The sequence below is a fragment of the Lytechinus variegatus genome, chromosome 13, assembly GCF_018143015.1.
Source record: "Lytechinus variegatus isolate NC3 chromosome 13, Lvar_3.0, whole genome shotgun sequence".
In the NCBI taxonomy this organism is placed as follows: Eukaryota; Metazoa; Echinodermata; class Echinoidea; order Temnopleuroida; family Toxopneustidae; genus Lytechinus; species Lytechinus variegatus.
Window position 1 is genome coordinate 32,231,846 of NC_054752.1, and position 19,461 is coordinate 32,251,306.

At 36.8% G+C, this 19,461-nt stretch overlaps 1 protein-coding gene across 4 annotated transcripts in view; it reads left to right on the forward strand.

Moving 5' to 3' along the window:
- LOC121426467 overlaps positions 1-18,894 on the forward strand; it is a 51,552-nt gene extending 32,658 nt beyond the window's left edge. For all 4 annotated transcript variants that reach the window (XM_041622785.1, XM_041622786.1, XM_041622787.1 and 1 more), the window contains 9 exons: positions 4,253-4,460; positions 5,436-5,570; positions 6,176-6,387; positions 8,562-8,745; positions 9,663-11,436; positions 12,039-12,629; positions 14,591-14,820; positions 17,208-17,330; positions 17,816-18,894. In XM_041622785.1, the coding sequence (XP_041478719.1) occupies positions 4,327-4,460; positions 5,436-5,570; positions 6,176-6,387; positions 8,562-8,745; positions 9,663-11,436; positions 12,039-12,629; positions 14,591-14,820; positions 17,208-17,330; positions 17,816-17,945 (3,513 nt within the window). In that variant the 5' untranslated portion in view covers positions 4,253-4,326 and the 3' untranslated portion in view covers positions 17,946-18,894. The remainder of the gene's footprint in view (positions 1-4,252; positions 4,461-5,435; positions 5,571-6,175; positions 6,388-8,561; positions 8,746-9,662; positions 11,437-12,038; positions 12,630-14,590; positions 14,821-17,207; positions 17,331-17,815) is intronic.
- The last annotated feature ends 567 nt before the right edge of the window (positions 18,895-19,461 follow it).

Sequence of the window (19,461 nt, forward strand, 5' to 3'; positions counted from 1 at the left end):
TATAAATCAGGTCACCAGCATCTATATAGTCATTATGCGTCACAGCTCAGCAACAACGCTCAGTTATCTTTCGCATACAAAGTCAATTTTATCCTACCAATAGAGGAATGTGTTGGGGGTAATGTAGAAGATCTTGAAGGGTGGGGGGGGGGGGGCACGAAAGTGGGGTAGACTTTGAAGCACTTGATTTTATTGGTTTTAGTTATTTGGATCAAAGTTAAAGAAGGGTTTGTGACAGAAGTCAACATAGGTGCACAGCTGCCAACTCCTGTTTAGGGATGACACTGCAGTTGTACCTTTTGGGTACAACTAGGACCCAACGGGGTACAACTTGTATCCCATTCATGAGTTTGTGTTGTACATGTAGTTTCAGACTTCTTCTATTCATGAAGTTTCGAGGACCAACCAGGGAAGCCGCCTCAGCGTTTGGTGAAAGGACTTGTCGGACATTTATCCGTTTATCTGACAGTTACTGTACTAATAGTACTTTTCTGCCAATGAAGTTCAAGGAAAGTTGTCAGATCAGACAATTTGATGGACAAAAATATTTAATGGAACACTTCTGCTATCAAAGGAGAACTCTGTCCACACTCATTCTTTTCTTAGAATTCATGAGCTGAATTTTTAAAGAGAAATTCCGGTAGTTGCAGTAAACATGGATTTCATGAGAAAGTCTGTAAAACAAGGCTTAATTGTCAGTATATCATCAAGGATCTAGATCTGGTACAGTTACATAAACTGAACTTTGTGAAATCTTGAAATCTATGCTGAAAAATGTTCAGACTGATGATCCACAACACAGATAAGAGCACGTGGGACAGTGTATAATTATTGCTTTGAATGTCGGGCTGGACACTCTACCCGAATCCTGTTCTTATTTGCTGATTTATCAGCAATTGCACAATTTCTTTCAGAATCCTTTGGCACATATGTTTTATTTATACAAACAGACACTTTGGTGGTCATTTCATTGGATTCTGTACGGACTCATTTTGATATCGTTACCAAAACTAGCATTTACCTTTAAATATGGCAAACTCTGTGGTCAATTTCTCACTCACCAGACAACACTGCTCTGTGTGCAAAGCAATCTGACAAGACACCAAAATTTGCTTTTGTTTTATCAGTCACTGTTACCATGGTGATAATCCGACTACAAATATTTCTATGCTTTACTCGTAAAAAATAGTGCAGATTATTTCTGAATTCATGAATACAAATTTTATTGCTAAGTCTGCTCTATTCTGGCTTTTTTCTAGACCATTTGAGTATGAATTTATGGGAGGGATAGTTGATCAGTTTCCATCACTGAAATTTCTTGTGGTTCAATTTATTTTGATGTCCCACCCTGGAATAAATAACCTGCCTTAATAATGAAAAGTACTGTATATTTCATGCTTTCAAAGTCTACTCTTTTTATCTGTCAGTGCATGTATATGTGTATAAAATAAACAAAGATATAAAAAGTGTAATCAATCATATTTGTCCTGGCATTTATTTGCTGCATCTTTTTAAAAGCATTTTTTAAGTTCACATAGCATACTTTTATATATCACACTGACTTAAGCTCTGGCTGCCATTTCTATTGCGATCTTTAGCACCAATTCACTTCAAGTATTATGTAAAGCAATCTGTGGATGATGTTCCTGCAAAAGGAAAACCAACACCATAGCTCGGATTTGAACCCACGACCCTTTGATTGAAAGGCAAGAGTCAGAACCATGTTACCTCATCAAATTGACTTTCAGACCTGTGAACTTGCTGTCCTTCTGTTGTTTGTAATGAAGTCATACATGATCAGTGTTGCAAGACCTAGTAATGCTGTGTTCAGACTTGATGCGGCAAAACGCAGTAAGAAAGCTTGACATGTTTGAGTAAAAATGCAAATCGACATTGGGCATTAAATGTGTGACTTCAGAGACAATATACATTTTAATTGTTTAATACCAGATGACAGAAGACTGTCTAAAACCAATCAATTTTTTTGAAAAATATTAGTGTGGAGACTTGCTCATGATGTCTCAGAGAAATTATCATCATTACTTTGTAAAACTTTGAGTTATGATATCATTATGCTGTTTGAAAACCTGTGGAAATTTGTCTTTTCAACTTTAAGCATACAATCTGTATTCATTATTAACCTACATGTAATTAAGGTGTTGTATCTCACTATATCTGGGCCCCATTGTATAAAGCTTGATCAAGAGTGATTTCTTTGATTGATCGCATTAAATATTGTGTAAGATCAGCGGTAAATATCAACCCTCCAATCGATCGCAAAATTTTACACGTACATGTATATTACAATTCTCTGAACACTGAAAAAATGTTGCTTAGCTTTATTATACCATGGTGTAATTTCCTTCAGCAAGAAACTGATCCACAATGTGCTGCACTCAACCCAGGTGATGTAAATGGGTACCGGTAGGAAGTAATTCCTTAAAAAGCTGTGTGCGCTATGAACGCCTAGCTTAGCCGGGTAATATAGGAGCGCCTTGACCACCTAACAAGGTGGATATGTGCGCAATATAAATACCCTACATGTATATTATTATACCGTATGTGACCGAGACATTAGATTATTGGGGAGTCTGGACCCAGACTAGATTGAGGAAGTCTGATGAAATAAATCAGAAATGTTTGCTTCTTAATCTTAACTCAATGAGTGTTTATTATGCCAGTCTCCATGGAGAATAACCAATAATACATTTTGTTAAAATGGTTGTGTTCATGCAGTGTCATTAGAAATTAAATGAATGTTATCATTTTAGGGGGAAAACTTTTTTAGAGGCCATTTATGAATAGGAGCTACATGTATATTCATTTTCTAGACAGTGCTTGGAACAGGAACTTGTGGCAAAAAGTCTTGATATCTGATGATAGTGATTCCAATAATCTAATCTAATCCAATAACTTTTAGGCTAATTCTAAATAACATTTCCTCAATCCAAATCATCTTGAGACAGTTTCTGTCAGAATCTGATCTTATGACTTGGGACCTTTTCATAATGGTTGTCCGCAAACTGATGACTTCATGTTATCATTATCTGACAGTTACCATAGTAACAGTCAAAAACCTGCACTTTAAATGGCCGATCAAACCAAGGAGAGTTGGATAAAAAAAAGTTGATGGAATGCTTCTAGGAACATATTTTTGTTGATATCTATGTTTTTAGTTAATAATGTAAAAATAATATAACATTATTTTAAAAGTATTCAAATTAGTAACAGACAACCTAAATATTAAGGAAATATCAATTATTAACACAATTGGGATGTTGCAGAAATAAACTCTGTTTCCAATAAAAAATCTATGTTGATCTGTAAGGAACCTTGCGTGTTAACACAGCTCTAGCGTGAGGTAACCTAAGGCAAATAGTGGCTTTGCTAATTTGTTCTGCATTTTTATTCTTCCTTTGTGTAAATAACTTATTATTGTCAGAGATACGCATAAAAACCCCCTTTTTTCATTCGTTGAATTGATGACGCAAATTCATCCCTTTCATGGGATTGGTTTGCTGAGAAATGAATGGGAAAATAGGGCAGAGAATATTACAGAAATTGACTTTATTTGGTAAAATATTTTTTCTCCCTTTTTTAGTCTAATATTATTTCTTTTGAAAAGAAAAAAAAAGTATTTGGTGCATTTTGAGATTATTTTTAGAATTATAATATTCAATCATTTTTTTTCCAGAAAATATGTGCTTAATCCTCAATTTTCATGGGTATGTAAATTAATAAACCGAGCGTGCACAGTGTGTATACTAGATAATGAAATCCGAGGGTTGTCTTGAAGAATTAATATTCTGATTAGAAATATCTGCTTTTACAGGATTTCAGATTTAGATGCACTGAGCAGTGACATGTACATGTCTTATGTTCTGCATTTATCAAGGTATTTATTGAGCTAGTCTGGAGAACGTTGAAATTCATTGGTTTCATTTTGAGAGAAAATTGTGTTCAATTTGGAGAAGAACATTGCTTGATGAAAATCATTGGGAATTAATGAAATGGAAGCTTTCCCATGCTTTCCAAACTACTTGACTGTGGGTCATTGCTCAAATTTCTTTAAAATCAAATGCAGTTTCTTGATGCAAGCTTCTGATTGGCAAAAGTATCCCATTCAAGTTGCATCTAATTTAATTTTCATTTTTGCATTTAATTGCAAATTATAGATGAAGCTGAATTTGCTTTGAGTTGATACAGCCATTTTTTACATATTCTTTGATTTTTAAAAAAATGTTTCTTTCAGAATGGAGTTGGCGTCAACTGAGAGGATGAAGGGAGTAACAACATTCCATTGACAGCTGATGTCACCTGGTCGCCATGGCAACCTTAATAGAGGCCGCAAAGGCCGGTAACCTAACTCAGGTTCGTCGGATCGTGCATGGGGGACGGACCGATATCAACTGCAGGGATAGTGAGAAGAAAGGAACTCCGCTCTTCTGGGCTGCAAATGGGTAGGTCATAGGTTAGAAGGTCATGCGTACACTAAGAGATGACAGTTTATTTTGATGCAAATTCAAGGATGCATCCATTCAAAAATTTTAGGCTAGATATGCAATAAAAATTGTAAATCACAACACACCGTTATTTCCAGACAACGTTGAATTTCGCTATTTTACCAGCTTTTCAAGCCCACCCACCATGCATTGCTTATCTGTGAGTTTGACCCAGGAAGTAAAGGTCAAATTTGGAGTGTATGCAATTATCTACACCTAAAAAGGCTTTAGGTAGAACAGTGATTGAGACCTCTCTTGCATTCAGTCAGTTTATGTTTTTGTTTCTGTAGAATCGCCTTTTAAAATGCACACTTTTTAATAGCATTTCATATTTGCTTCATAGCTAACAAAGAAGTTGATTGAATGTAATCATGGTTTGAAAAGGTGATCTCAAAAATCTTTTTGTATGGATGAAAAAATATTGAAGACAAGCTGAGCTACTGTAGAAGGAAATAGTTTGTGATTAATAAAACTTTTCAGCTGCAAAGCAGCTTTTTGCAGGTAAAGCCGAGTTGGTATTAGTCTGCTGGGCAAACCCTTCACTCGAATTAAGGGTCTGAATGTGCAGCCCAGTCGTGCCTTGTGTACTGCAAGTTTTGTATGTGCTAGTCTTTGTGTGGAGGCACACTTGTTGATCAAAGTTTCAATGAGGGTCTGTGCCTGCAGTCTAAGCTGGTATTGATAGCAAACTATAGGAACCATTTATGTCGAGGTTAATCAGTCACAGTGGCTGACCTTATAGACGACAGATATTACTCTCAGGCCTTTTTATCAAAGTGGAGAAAATGGCAAAGTGGGGATTCAAACTCACAACCTTGAGATTAATGCTCTAACCATTAGACCGCATGAGCCTTCATGATCATGTATAAACAAAATACAAAATGAATTTTAAAAAAATGATTGTTTTCTCACCCTTTCTCTTTCTTTGTGAAGTGGTCATGATGAGATCGTGACCCTGCTGCTCGAAAATGGAGCTGATATCGAGATCCCGGTCAAGTTTGGAATGACCCCTCTCCTAGCCGCTGCTGACAGGAAACATCTTACAACCGTCCAGCTACTATTATCACAGTAAGGGATTGGTCAGTCATTCTATAGGTCAGAAATCTCATTTTGTTTGTCACTCATAAGAAACTTTTATACGGCCAATACGGGTATCTCATTTTTTCGGACTTGAGCCGAAAATTGATTGTCCTTTCTTTTTTCAGAGGTTCAGATTTAAAGATACATGTATATGTTTTTTTGTTTGCATTTTATATGAGATGCATAGAGCATGATATGCAAACAATATGCAACATACATGATTACATTTGCAAATAACATGATTATATGGAAAAAGACATGCATAGGACATCAATTAAGGGAATGGTAACTCAAGAGAATTTTCGCATCTCACTTTCTTTTCAGACTTTTTATGTCTTTTTATCCCGATCAGAACTTAAAAAGTAGGATACACTCTATCTCTACATTTCATCCTGCAAACATGTATAACATATGCGTATTTCAGCATGCATCATTGTTAACAGATACATGTACATGTTGAATCTGTATGTATGTTCAAATGAGAAGCACTTATCAACTGAAACAGAAATGTGTTCATAATTGGTGGCAATTCTGTACCCTGGTAGCATGCAAGTACTAGTCTTAATGAGCTGGATCATTCCATTTCCTTACAGGGGGGCGAATGTCAATGCCCAGAACCAAAACGGTGACACTGCGCTGCACCTGGCAGCATACCGGGGCTCGGGACGTCTCTGCACTCTACTTATTGAATGGGGAGCGAACAGAACTTTCTTGAATAATATTGGCAAAACAGCCCAACAGGTAGCAGAGGCAGAACAGCACAGATCCATCAATAAACTCCTGGCACCAGAGACTAATCATAAAGGTGAATAGAATTAGAAGAAAGTAGTATGTTCTTTAATGTAGTGAATAATATTGGCCAGTCGTGAAACTCCTGGCACCGGAGACTAACCATAAAGGTAATTTAGGAAGATACATGAAGGTACTTGTGACATTTATTACCTCAGTTTGTATCGAGTTGAGACTCATCATATTTACTTAATTTTTTTTAGGGTATGTGTTTTTAGTTTACACAAGCAGCACTTTGCCATGTCTTTTTTGACCTCTTAAACCCTCTTTTCCTGTGCATAATATAAATACTTTTCCAAGGTTGAAAAATAGGATATGAGGAGGAAAGAGAGAGAGAGAAAGTGAGAGAGAGAGACTGAGAAGGAAAGAAAAAAAGGTTGGCTGGCTACATTAAATGTGTTAGAAATGTCACGTTTGTAGAATTCATGTAATTGACTCATTATCTGTTGTAAAAGGTGTTCGGAAGCTGACTCAAATCAGATTCAATGCTTTGAATTTGAGTTGAGTCAACATCCGAGCACATTCAAAGCATTGAATCTGATTTGATTTTCAATCGGCCAAGACTAGGCAGAACCATTCCATTTGTTCTTATCCCACATTATTATTTAATCTCATTAACAACCTGTACCGGCCACACAGAACTTTTGTTGGCACGAACAATTCGCTAATAGGGGCCCTGTTACAACTAGTAATGTCATAGCGATGCCTTGGGTCATAACAACGCGATATGTACATCCTCAATCAACGTTTGACATCACAAGTCGAAAGATGTGTTTGTGCTCTGTTAGCACTAACATTGTTTCTGTGCGGCTGGTACAGATTGTCTGCTATCAATTTTGTCTGAATGTCATTAAGCTTTGTCTAATTCATAGTTTAGAAGGCAATGGTATCCTTTTGCCCAATTCACACTTGGTCAACATCACTTCAATAGCCTATATGTTTAGATGATTGGTGTATGAATCAAATTTTCACTCGGCAAAGTAAAAAATAATAAGTAGATGAAATAGAATTGGACCAACTGGACTTTATAGACTTATGAGAAGACCAATTGGGTTTTGCCCATGTGGTACTAGACTATCTGAGTAGTCCAAGTACATGTGGACTAACTACCTGTAGACCATGGTCCTGTCTTACAAAAAGATATGATTGGTCAGCTGGGCCCCGTCTTACAAAGAGATGTCATTGATTTGATCAATCGCAACTATGGATGGCCAACAACGTCAACATCTATTATGCATGTTTGTTCAAAATATTTTCTAGCTATGATGTATATTCATACATTGTTTCCTTGAAAATTCAGTGTGTTTACAAAGGAAATTGGTCAAATTTCCTGCAGAAAAAATTATGACACTGATGGATTTCCATAGAGTTACAATTATTGATTGGATTAATTGGAACTCTTTGTAAGACAGAGCCCACATCATTCTCAACTACCTGGAAATCCATCATTGTCATAATCTGTCCTATGTACAGGAAATTTGCACAATGTCCTTTGTAAACAAGAGGAGAATGCTGTACTGTGCCCCACAAAATTAATGGATGAATATTTACATCATATCTTAAAAATATTTTGAACAAAAATGCTGCTGGCTTTCCATCGTTATATTTTATCAGATCAATTTCAATTCTTTGTAGGACCAGGTGAATATACCCCCCAATCTAGAGTAGATATGAACATGTTTTATCATTCAGACAAGAACGATGTAGAGATTTATCTTCAAATTGGCAACAATTTGGGAAATTTTCATTGTTGGGTGTATGCTCATCTACTCCGCTGTGTTTCATAATACTCATATCATCATTGACAGGTTATAAGCTACTGTTAAAAGCTACTGAATGCAGTTTGGTAGGCTAAGAGAAGAGTTTTCATAGGTTTCAGAATATTAAGATTTTTTAGTGCTTTGTTGAAATGAACTTTGTGCACATTTTTTGTGTGTCTATGTTGGAGATAAAAGAGGTTTATATGCATGAATAGGTGGTGAATTTAAGATCTGAGAAGAGAAATGTCCCAAAACTGATAAGTGTCTTAAAGTAGCTCCTCCTAGTTCTATAATCTTTAAGAATAACTTTGATAATGATAAGGTTAGTTTATAAAGCCCAAATCTACTCTGGAGGGTTAATAATGTGAATAGAAGAAAGGGAAAATAGCAATAAGGAAAAACAATTTATTTTTGTAATTTTGTTTCCTAGCTGTCTGTCGGAGCGCGTCATTGCCCTCGGCCCATCGCAGCTCTAGCGCTGTTGAAACCACCTGGAGAGAGCCTAAAGTAGCAAGCGAGAGCGACGACTCACCATTCTACGAGAACGATGAGGAGTGGACTAGTCTTCAGCGGAAATTAGCTAAGCCACCCTTACACCAAGTCATGGCAATCAGGTACAGAACAGGGGCAGATCTAGAGGGCATATTCATTAAGCCGTTTGTAAAGTTGTGATTTATTTCATAATTGATTTCCCAATTTATTTTATGGATGATTTTGATAATTTGTGCAAAAATGTGAGCCTCAAGATTTTCATGATGATAACAAAATTTTGGGGGCATTTAAAGAAAATGTAATCGATCAAGAGATGATTTAAGTTGCAACATCGATAATAAACCTTGCTACTAATTGCAAAATATGAAATTGACTGAAAATCTCTTGTTATCAACAGGAAGTAGGGATTGATTTTGAAGCTGTTTATTTATTTAGGTCGACATGAAAGAATTGAGAAATAGTCCTATTGTAACTCTCAATCACAATGTCATATACCAGTTTATGTAATTTTTAAAAATATATTAAAACAACGTCATATATCATTACCAGTATATATATGATTAAAAAATATTATGTGATATATTTTTAGCACATATTTACATATATGATTTAGTAACAATTCAATTAAAATTGATGCAATCCTAAAAAAATATAACATAAGCTAATGCTATTCATTTTTTGTAATTACCATCATATTATTGCAATACTGAAGGTAGGTTATTCGATAAATTGCTGCAAAAGAAACTTTAATCATAAGCATCATTCTCATGACATTTGCTCCAGCGACAATTGCTCTGATGGGACAACTTTATGTTAAGCCAAGCATTAAACTTAACCTCCAAAACTGAATAAACTCTAATCTTTACATTATCCAGAGGCAAACTCAGAGACTAACCCCATGCCCTTTGAAACATTGAAACTGGAACAAATGTCGCAGGAGCAAATGTCATCTTCTTATCTGCCAATCAAAGTAATGAATTTGAAGGTACCAATGTCAACAATACTTCCCTAATCATCCTTTTTTTTTTTTTTTTTTTAGGAGAGATGGGGAGGTGACCAGAAGTTATTCAGCTCAACAGTTGGACAAAGTTGGCAGAATGTCTCCACCATGTAACCATCAAAATATTCCCCACCTGAGAAGTCCGCATCTCTATCCGGAAGACGCCTCAAGGCCATTGCGTCGTGGATCAGACCCTGAGACAAAACGGGAGAGCACGAGGAAAGTTGTTTATGTAGATGGCTATGATGACTTTCCAGGAGTTCTGGATCATGGCAAAAGATGGAGTCCTCCATTGCATAGGCAACGCTTGGAGACCACACCCGTAGTGCAATACCGTGATTTACCATCGCAGAGAGATGGTCATCGGGAGTTTCAGGAGTCCTCTGGAAATGGCTTTAGCTACAGAACAAATGGGCATCATGAGCATTCAGTTCCAGGCTATTATAGGAGAGATATCAGTTCTGAATATAACATCCCTTCATCAACCGTTAGGAACGGAAGAGACATAACCCGTCGGTTGAGTCCAGAAACACCAAGGTCAAAGAAACTTGGTGATGAACACAGACAGCATACAGGAATTTTAGCAAATGCTGGAAGTGCAATGGCAAAAAGTGGGTATAAAAGACACAATAGCCATGTACAGTGGAATCCCGATGTTCTGAGTGGCCACAAAGACTATGAGCAAAACTCTCAGGGAAGTTATGCATTTTCTGATCAACCCAACGGCCATAGATCACAGCATCAAAGACCGACACAAGATTTGGGTTCAGATGCCACAGGATATGGAAGACAAAGGACACTTGGAAAGAACAATTTGCAGAATGTTGAAAGGAATATTCATGACTCTCCTAGTGAGGCACAAGAGTCTGAAGTCAGACAGTTGCATTATGTTATTGAGAAGCTAATAGAGGATAAACTGACTCTAAAAGAACAGAATCATGTGATGGGGGAGAGACTGAATAGGTTAGAGTCGGTGCTGGATGCAGCTTTGGCTGCGGACACCAGCTCTGAGGAATCGTTGCAAACATCGTCAGATTCGGACCTGGTCCAAGCCCTGGCCAGGCAGTTGGACTCAAATTTTGGGAGGAGGTCAAGACTAGAACAGTTATGTTTGAAGTTGGTGAATGATAATCAAAGACTGCATGCACTTGCAGCGTCATCAGGCAGGAGAGACAACTGTGGCATCGTCTCGAAGGAGAACAGTGGCTCTTCTGAACATCCTGTCTACAGAAGAATTGGACAAAGCATACCAAACAGAAACCCAGATCTATTACCTCAACATGAAAGTGAATATTCAAGTACGAGTAGTCCTTCTAACCAGTCAACCAGTTCATCATCTTTGTCACCGTTGTCTGATTCATCGTTGACTTATGATTATGGGAGTTGTCCTGATCATGTAACATCAAAAGAGATACGTGACCAGGAAAACTTATCCTTTGGAAGATCTTCGGACATGCAAAAGACCCTTAGCACGGCTTTTGCCGCGGAGTGCTGGCGCTCTCTTAATTCTAGCTTCCCTCGAGTGACCTTCCAAAGTGGAAACATTGCTAGCTCTGTCACAAAGGTTGGAGGTATACCCCTTCCCTCTAAGAACAGAACTGAAAACATTAAAAGGGTCTTGCAAGCAATGTGTGAGGATGATCAGCACTTGAACTCAAGAGGGCAGTATTCAACCCAATTGACTGATGAAGAACGGTCAGACTGCACTCACACTGTGACAATTTTAGAGAAATTGAGACCAACTTCTGATTCTGATAGCAATAGACTTTCACACTTCAAGTGTATGATTAATAACAGATTGTGCATATTGAAGGTAAGTGATTAATATGGATTTAATTGCCCAGTTTGTCACAGTATCATAATGATTTGCAATTGATGTTTTTTTTATTATTTTCAAATAAAAGTATTGAAAATCAGATAGGCATCAAATATTGCTATTGGTATAAATGGAACAAAACATAAGCATATATATATATATATATAGCTTTAAAAACTTGAAATTCATCCTTTGAGCACAGAGAATGAAAGTTGACGACATGTATGCTATTTATGAGATCTGCAATAATGTGATTGATGTGTAATTCGTTTTAGGATTGAGAAACAAAAGTTCTGAACTGATTAAACAGTGAGTTTGGGAAATTCATACGTATTGATTTTCTGCCAAGGTAGTCTATTCAATTCTCAGTCATGAAATCATGTTTGCTAAAAATACAATTTATTAATGTAATAATATCTACATTTTTTTTATTAAGGAATAGACTTTCTGGAAAGACAAGTATTGAATATCGCTTTTCTTAAAATCACTGTTTTTGAGTAATGGCATTCTGTTTGCAAACACTTCATATGACAGGTTCATAGAAATAATGACTTCTTTTTACTTTTTTGTGTTTTTCCTTGTCTCCAAAATGAATGTAGGTAATGAAATTAAGCAGGGTTGATTATCAAGATTTTGATGGAGACGTAGAGGAGAGGATTCCACCTACATCACACCTACTTCTACCCTTCCATCACTTAGACGTTGCTCTTCCTAGAGAGGGAAGGTTTGAACAGCAACTCCAGGTGAAGCTCCAGGACAACCTGAAAAGGAGCAAGGAGAACGTTCCAAGGAGCAGGGAATATCATCAAGGAACTCAGGAAGCATTGCACCATGCTTCAGGAGAAGCCAGATTACACAGGGACATCGACTTCCACCATCCTGATACAGATGTTTTCCGTTGTAAGGTGTACCCGTTTGTCATGACCCTTCAGGAGTTGTTTAGTTTAGGGAGGGGTAATGGAGGGGAGGAGCCAAGGCCCTGCACGGACACCGGTGTCGTCCGCATCCTCCTCCAGCTCCTTCTGGCGGTGGAGCACCTGCATCGAGAGGGTGTGGTCCATGGCAACATACATCCTGGGTGTGTCTTTGTGACAGAGGACATGAGGATTGTTCTAGGAGGTCTGGAGGATGCTCGAAGGTTCGGTGGGAGCGATGGGAAAGTACCAATCTCAAACACAGCTTCTCAAGGGGTAAGACTGTGTGTTGATGATCATACTAGGATGTGCATGAAGTCAGTTTGACACTAAGGATGTTTATGGTTTCTTACTCCCATCCTCTTCCTCATATGTTCCTTGTATCTTTGAGTTGGTATAAAGATCAAATGCATGCTCTAGAATGCAAGCATTTTATTTCCTTTTTTTTCAATATTCTCCTCTTTCTTCTTTGCTTGCATATTCTAGGTCTTTTTTCTTCTTCTACTGCTGCTTCTTCTGCTGTACCTTGTTATTCTCGGTTTTGTTTTTTACCTTTCTATTTTTCTTCTTCTCATGTACCTCTTCTTTTTTCTTTTCTTCATTTTTTCTTTCCTTTTCTCATCCTCTTCCTTTTCCTCCTTTTCCTTCCTCTTCTCATGAATGCAAATTACATGACCTAGATGTACAGCACTTCACCTTCAAACTACATTCATTATTCCTTCTGAAAAATGAAAGGGATCTTTAATTATGTTCATGAAATGTTATGAATAGAAGTACGAGTCCGATACAAATCTCATTTTCGCAATTCTTCTTGGAAGCAAATTGTTGAAAAGTGTGTAGATGCACACTTTTCTATCATTCATACTCTCTGAAGGAAGGTCTTTAATCAGCATAATCTCAAATCATTGTGCGATCTACTATTGTGCTGACATTTGATTTGGAACGCAGCAGGTGAAAATCTGCCAACTGAAATTAATTTTTCATCCCAGATTTCTGCTCTCATAGAAAGGATTCAAATTCATGCAATGTAACAAACAAAGGCTGTGCGTTTGATAACGTAGTCTATTGCCAATTTTACGACTGAATTATCTCTTCCTCGAATGAAAGTGTCCATTTATGATAAAATGTAGTTTGATGGATCAACGGTAGTTTGAAGAAAGATACAATTTTACAGAGTTACTTATTTGAAGATGAGCAGTTTTGTGAAGATTGAAATTTTTCTGAAAGAATATGCTTAATATTTTATGTATATTTAAAGAAATTGCTTTGATTTAGTTGAATGGTGGACAAATAAAGCCATTCCCAATCTTATAATGTACTGATACCTTCTGTTTGCATTTGGTTGATTTTGTTGTTGTTGATAATTAGATGTGCATTTGAAAATCTTTAACCTGCTGCATACTGAAAACCTGTGGAAATTGAAGGATTAATTTGCTAATGTGTTCAATACTGTGGATTAGTCTTCGGACTTTGAAACAGAGGGTCATGGGTTCAAATCCCAGCCATGGCATACTTTCCTTCAGCAAGATATTTATCCATATTGTGCTGCACTCAACCCAGGTGAGGTGAATGGGGTAACCGGCCGGATTAATAATTCCTTGAATGCACTGAGCGCTGAAAGGCAGCTCGAGCTATAGCTGGGGTAATGATAATAATAAACAATGCGCCTCAGAATCAAGTATTTCTTGATAGATCGCGTTATGTAAATGGCTTTTATTTTTATTACTGTTTGATGTGCTTTTGTAATTATCAAACGTATATATCTCTTTAGGTGCCACCCCTGACTATTATACAGTGCGTCCCACAAAAAACGAAACTCGTTTTCAGGGATAGATTTCACAATTATTAAATATGTTTTTACTATAAATTTGATACTCATGGCAAGAGTGGAATCTCATCTCTAATTTGAAACCAACAGCTTTGCAAATCGGTCACACATGGCAAATTACAAACGATAAATACTGAGGCATATCAGTAATGATTTGTGCAGAAACTCACATGTGAATCTGAATCCTTTCTCATTTCAGGGATCAGTGAGAGAATCTTAACAAAGAATACAAAAATTGCTTTTGAGCCAATCATCGAATAAGCACGTTTGTTGTATCACAAACCAATCTCGTATGCGCTTTTGTGATCAAATTGATATTGTTCTTGTATTATTGTTCTTGTATTATATTGATTGACAACTCATACAATTTCTTTAATTTCCTGGTTCTAACCCCATTTTTACATTTCAGGTAAGTTCAGGTCAAAGTTCAAATGAAAGTGACGATGTATTTGCTATAGCAACCACACTGTGCAAGCTCCTTGGGTCAGGAATGGGCTCTTCCTTCAGTCCAGCTGAAGTTACCGACCGAAATGTTACCGCCCCTCCAGTCTGGTTATCAAGAAATCTTCATAGCCTACTCACAGAGATGCTTAGCAGTAATCCCAAAGATAGGCCACCTGTGAAGTCGGCTTCGTTAAGGTGAATATGAGGATATTCATCATTGAAGATCTGCAGTTGATGATCTGGGGTCCGTTGCAGAAAGAGTTGCATTTAAATGCAAGTCACAAATGGGCGCTGTTGATTGGTTGCAAGTTGCGATTGATTGCAACTCTTCCTGCAATGGGCCCCTGATATTGTAGTAGCCAGGGGAAATTTTTACCTATAAATACAAGTTTAATGTCTTAATGTATCTTTTGGGAGCTCATTTGTAACATATAAGGTTATCTATTTATTTATTTTCTTTACAGTTTTGGGCAAATTGTCCCTAGCCCCCACGAACTTACCCGAATCATGCCTATATATACATGTACCTATATACCCATTCTTCACCCTTGAACAATCAAGTCTCTGGGTGGTTCTTGCAAACAGTAAGATTTTTCATTTACATGTAGGTGTATATAGATTTACAACCTGAGCATAATAGGTCTTTGATGCTCAAACTTGCATAATTTAGCATCCCTTGAGTGTATTTAGATCTTAGAGAAGCTGCAAGGCTTATCTCGGAATAGAGACCCGTTCAGACAAGAATTTTGTAGCAGTCAGCTAAACGTTATTTCAAATAAAAATGAATGAAGAAAGGAGGCTTAGCATACTCTTTTCACTCCCTTGACACCCAAGAAGATGGAGTCAAACCTGCACTTGTGACCACCTGTCTTTAAAGACCACATATTTAATTTCTCTTTAAAAATGTTCACAGTTGAAACATGTATTCTTGGAATCTGTTATTGAAGAACTGCTGCTGCTGCTACTACTACTTCTACTCACTACTACTTCTACTTCTACTACTATTACTACTACTACTATTACTACTACTACTACTTCTTCTACTACTGCTACTAGTACTGCTTCTACTACTACTACTAGTACTACTACTACTAATAATAATAATACTAATGATAGTAATAATAATAATAATGATAAAGTAATTAATAATAATAATAGTGATGATAATAATAATAATAACAATAATAATAATAATTATAATAATAATTATAATAATAATGATTATAATAATAGTAATAATTTGGCATTTATATTGCACAATTTGTATATACTCAACTGCACATTACAATAATAAAAGATAAGATAGTTAACAAGATGAATACACAAAAGTATGATTCAGTTCTATTTACTGGAAAAGGGAAGCCTACTATCTCTACAAATTATATGACAAAAAGTGACTTATTTATTGATACTCTCTTGAAAACTCTCTTGTAACTCCCCTACCCATGAAGATTAATTTTCTTGTTTCCTGTGGGGGGTCTCTATATACAGGTTTCACTGTATTTTTTTTGTTTCTTCCTTGTTTGTATTCATATTTCTGTATACTCAGATGTTTTAAACTTTCATCGTTCAAATTGGCAACTCTGCTATACACGTAAACGAATGTGTCGAATGTCACCTTCCACTGTCATAATAGTTGTCAAGTTTTGAAATAGCCACATTTGTTTCATTCACAATAAATTTTAAACCTCTATAGAGTTTTGCCAACTTGGGGAGTTTGATCATGGTATTTCCATTTTGTGATTTTCCAGCATCTATGTGGCCTTAAAATGAAATGGATAGAGTGTGCTTCTCATGTATCTTATGAACTTCTATTCCTGAATTAATTCAGTAAACTTGCAAAATTGCAGGAAAATTGTCGCGTGAGGGAAATTTGTATGAACACGACATCTCGATCTGATGATTGAGATAAAATTACAATGAACATTGAACTGAATGCCTTCTGGGGGAAATAGATCAGATTTAATGTGTGTTCCTAGTTCAGCTGTCAGTCATGATAAATGTCTCGTGATCCTAATGTGACATTCAAAGAAAAATAGACATTATTCTTTTGAATTTCCTCTTCTTTATGATAATAATTTGTTACACTCTAAAGGAAATGTGTTTCGTGCCAAGTCATGGTTGTATGCCATACAATAATGATGAGGTTGTAAAATTATTCAGACATAAATGACTGTTTTGAATTGAGTGATTTTGCTTTTTGAAATGGAACTGTTCGATCGATTTTTCTTTATCTTTTTATTTCAAGTTTCCCTCTCTTGTTCGGCTTCTTTTTATTCTTCTTCTGTCCCACCCTTTTTCTTTTTCATTTTTTCCCCCCTCCTTTATTTTTTAAAAATCTCTTTCTTCCTCTTTTATTTCTTCTCCCTTTCTTCCTCCTTTCTTTTCTTATAATTCTTTTGCTTACAATTCTGCCTACAGAATTTTCTTCTGCTTTGTATTCTGCACATGTTGATAGCAGACTGTGTAGTTAAAGCATGTGTGACCGATAATCCTTTAAATACAAAATAATAAAATACCTGTAGAAAATTATTTTAAGTCAAGTAGCTGAAATCTATCTCGGCTTTCATATTTTATTTTAGAATGGCAGCCATGTTGTATGGCCCTGGACCAGATGAAGTCAATAGTGAGGTGGATTGTGGTGAATGGTTAATATCTCAAGCTCTTCACCTCATCATTACCGCACCCAGGGACCAAGCTGCATCGTAAGTCCTACAAAGTTATTCTCAGTCATTAGCATGTTGTCGCCAAAACTGGTCATTCTGTGTACAAAGACTAAATGAATTAGAGAACTCTGTAATCATTGGTTTAATTTTTGTTTTCTCCACATCCAGCCTGATTTGGGAATTGTATTGATCATATGAATTTCTTCTTCTGTATTTTTGAGATGCATGATCAAGAAATGTCGACGTTATTTCAAATATTTCATTTTCTCAATATCCATGTCTCTTTAGATTTGTGTTTATGAAGAGTAATTAGAAAGAAATTGTAGCCTACAGGTGTTGAGGATTTCAATGTTTCAGTTTATCCACATGCATAGTCTGTTTATATATATATATATACATATATTTCATAGTCGGTCCAACTTTTCTTCAATGATTTGAATATTTATATTTATTATTTTCATCACATTTAGTATGTATAGACTCTATATATATATATATCCTTTCAACGCTTACATTTTTGATAGATGCCCAGCGGGGGAGCCAGACTGCGGGGATGCTGTTCATAGATTTGACTGGGGACTCTGCAGGGACTTCATCCTTGGCGTAACACCAGAGAAGCTCTGGCAACTCTGCCAACAACAACCCAAGACCTGACTGTTGCCCTACTTCCTCAGAGATATATAGCGCCCTCACCTGCTTCGAGAGGCTGGATATAGAGGGAATTATGATAGGGATCGCTGCCGCGAGTGTATGCATAGAGATCAGTCTGTCCGGCTCTTCTGAGGTATTTTAGCTGCTGCCATCCTGTACAGTTAAAATTGCCTACATCCTCTTGGGAGACAGGCGCCCTCTATAGTTTGTACAAGGTACAGGAGTTAAAAATAGTTGAGATGAAGCATTGTCAGCAGCACAAAATGCATCTCAGACCTGATGGGCTTCACCCTCTCAAGAGTGATGTAGCCGTCTGCTGATCCGAGAGCGATGTGTGTATGTAGTAGAGTGGCGCCCTCTACAGTTTTGCTTCTTCAAAGAGAACAGGCCACCGAGTGCAAGGATGGAATAAAAAAATAAATATCAACATCTACAGCATCATCAATATAAATGAGCTCAGGATGATAGGTTTCATTAATTCTAGAGAGATGTAGCCTTTTGCCGACACTAGATAGATATGTGGCTCCCTCTATAGTTTTGCTTGTTGATTTAGCGTGTACACATGCACCAAGCCCCAAGATGAAAATAGTCAACATAAAGCACTGTCAGTATAAGTGAAGTCCAGACATGATAGCCTTCACTTACTCAAGAGAGGTGATGTCTTTTGCCAACCGTAGATCGACGGGCCTGTGAAGCAGAAAGGCTCCCTCTACAGTTTTGCTTCTTTGCTTAGCATTTATATAAAGAATTTACCGTATAGAGGATGATAATAATCAAGATGAAATGTTGACAGCATAGATTGAAGCCATCCTGCACAGATTTGATGGGCTTTTGCTGCCCTTGACCAGTAGACCTACAGTAGTGTGCAGCTATTTATTTTGTTACTTTAAAATTAACATTAGGTGTATCAATATGACTTTGTTTGTAGAAATAGCAGAAACCGAAGCATTAGTTGTAGTTGTATTAGTCTTAGTTAAAAACATCATAGTTACGCTGAAGTACATTTTAAAGGAACAATCTCTTGTAGAAATAGATATACCAGCGGAGTATATCCCGAATGATTTGTACATTGCAATAGGAAGAGTGCACAGGGTATATATATGCTTGCTAAATACTTTCTCCATTATATTTGTCATTTCCATGCCGTCTTCTATACTCAGATCAGTACCTCTAAAGAGCTCATGTATCTCAAGCAAGGAAAGTGTGTGGAATTAGGTCTTTTACACAAATATAAATTAGGTCTGTTACACAAAAATAAATGAACAAATCTCTGGTTAGTGTTTTGAACCGAATGATTGCGAACAATTCTGTTTCAGAGGAGCCAAGGAAAAGGTTACTTCTTTTATGGCTCTGTCACATTCCATGCAAGCCTTGTTTGTGACTTGCGGGTAACTATTTTTGCCAGCCGCAGGTCGCCCGGCTTGACAGTATCTCACACGCCGTTGCCTGCAGCAGCGCACGCAAGTCTGATTTGCACGCAGAAAAATTTTGAGCATGCTCAAAACTTTTTTGCGCCTGC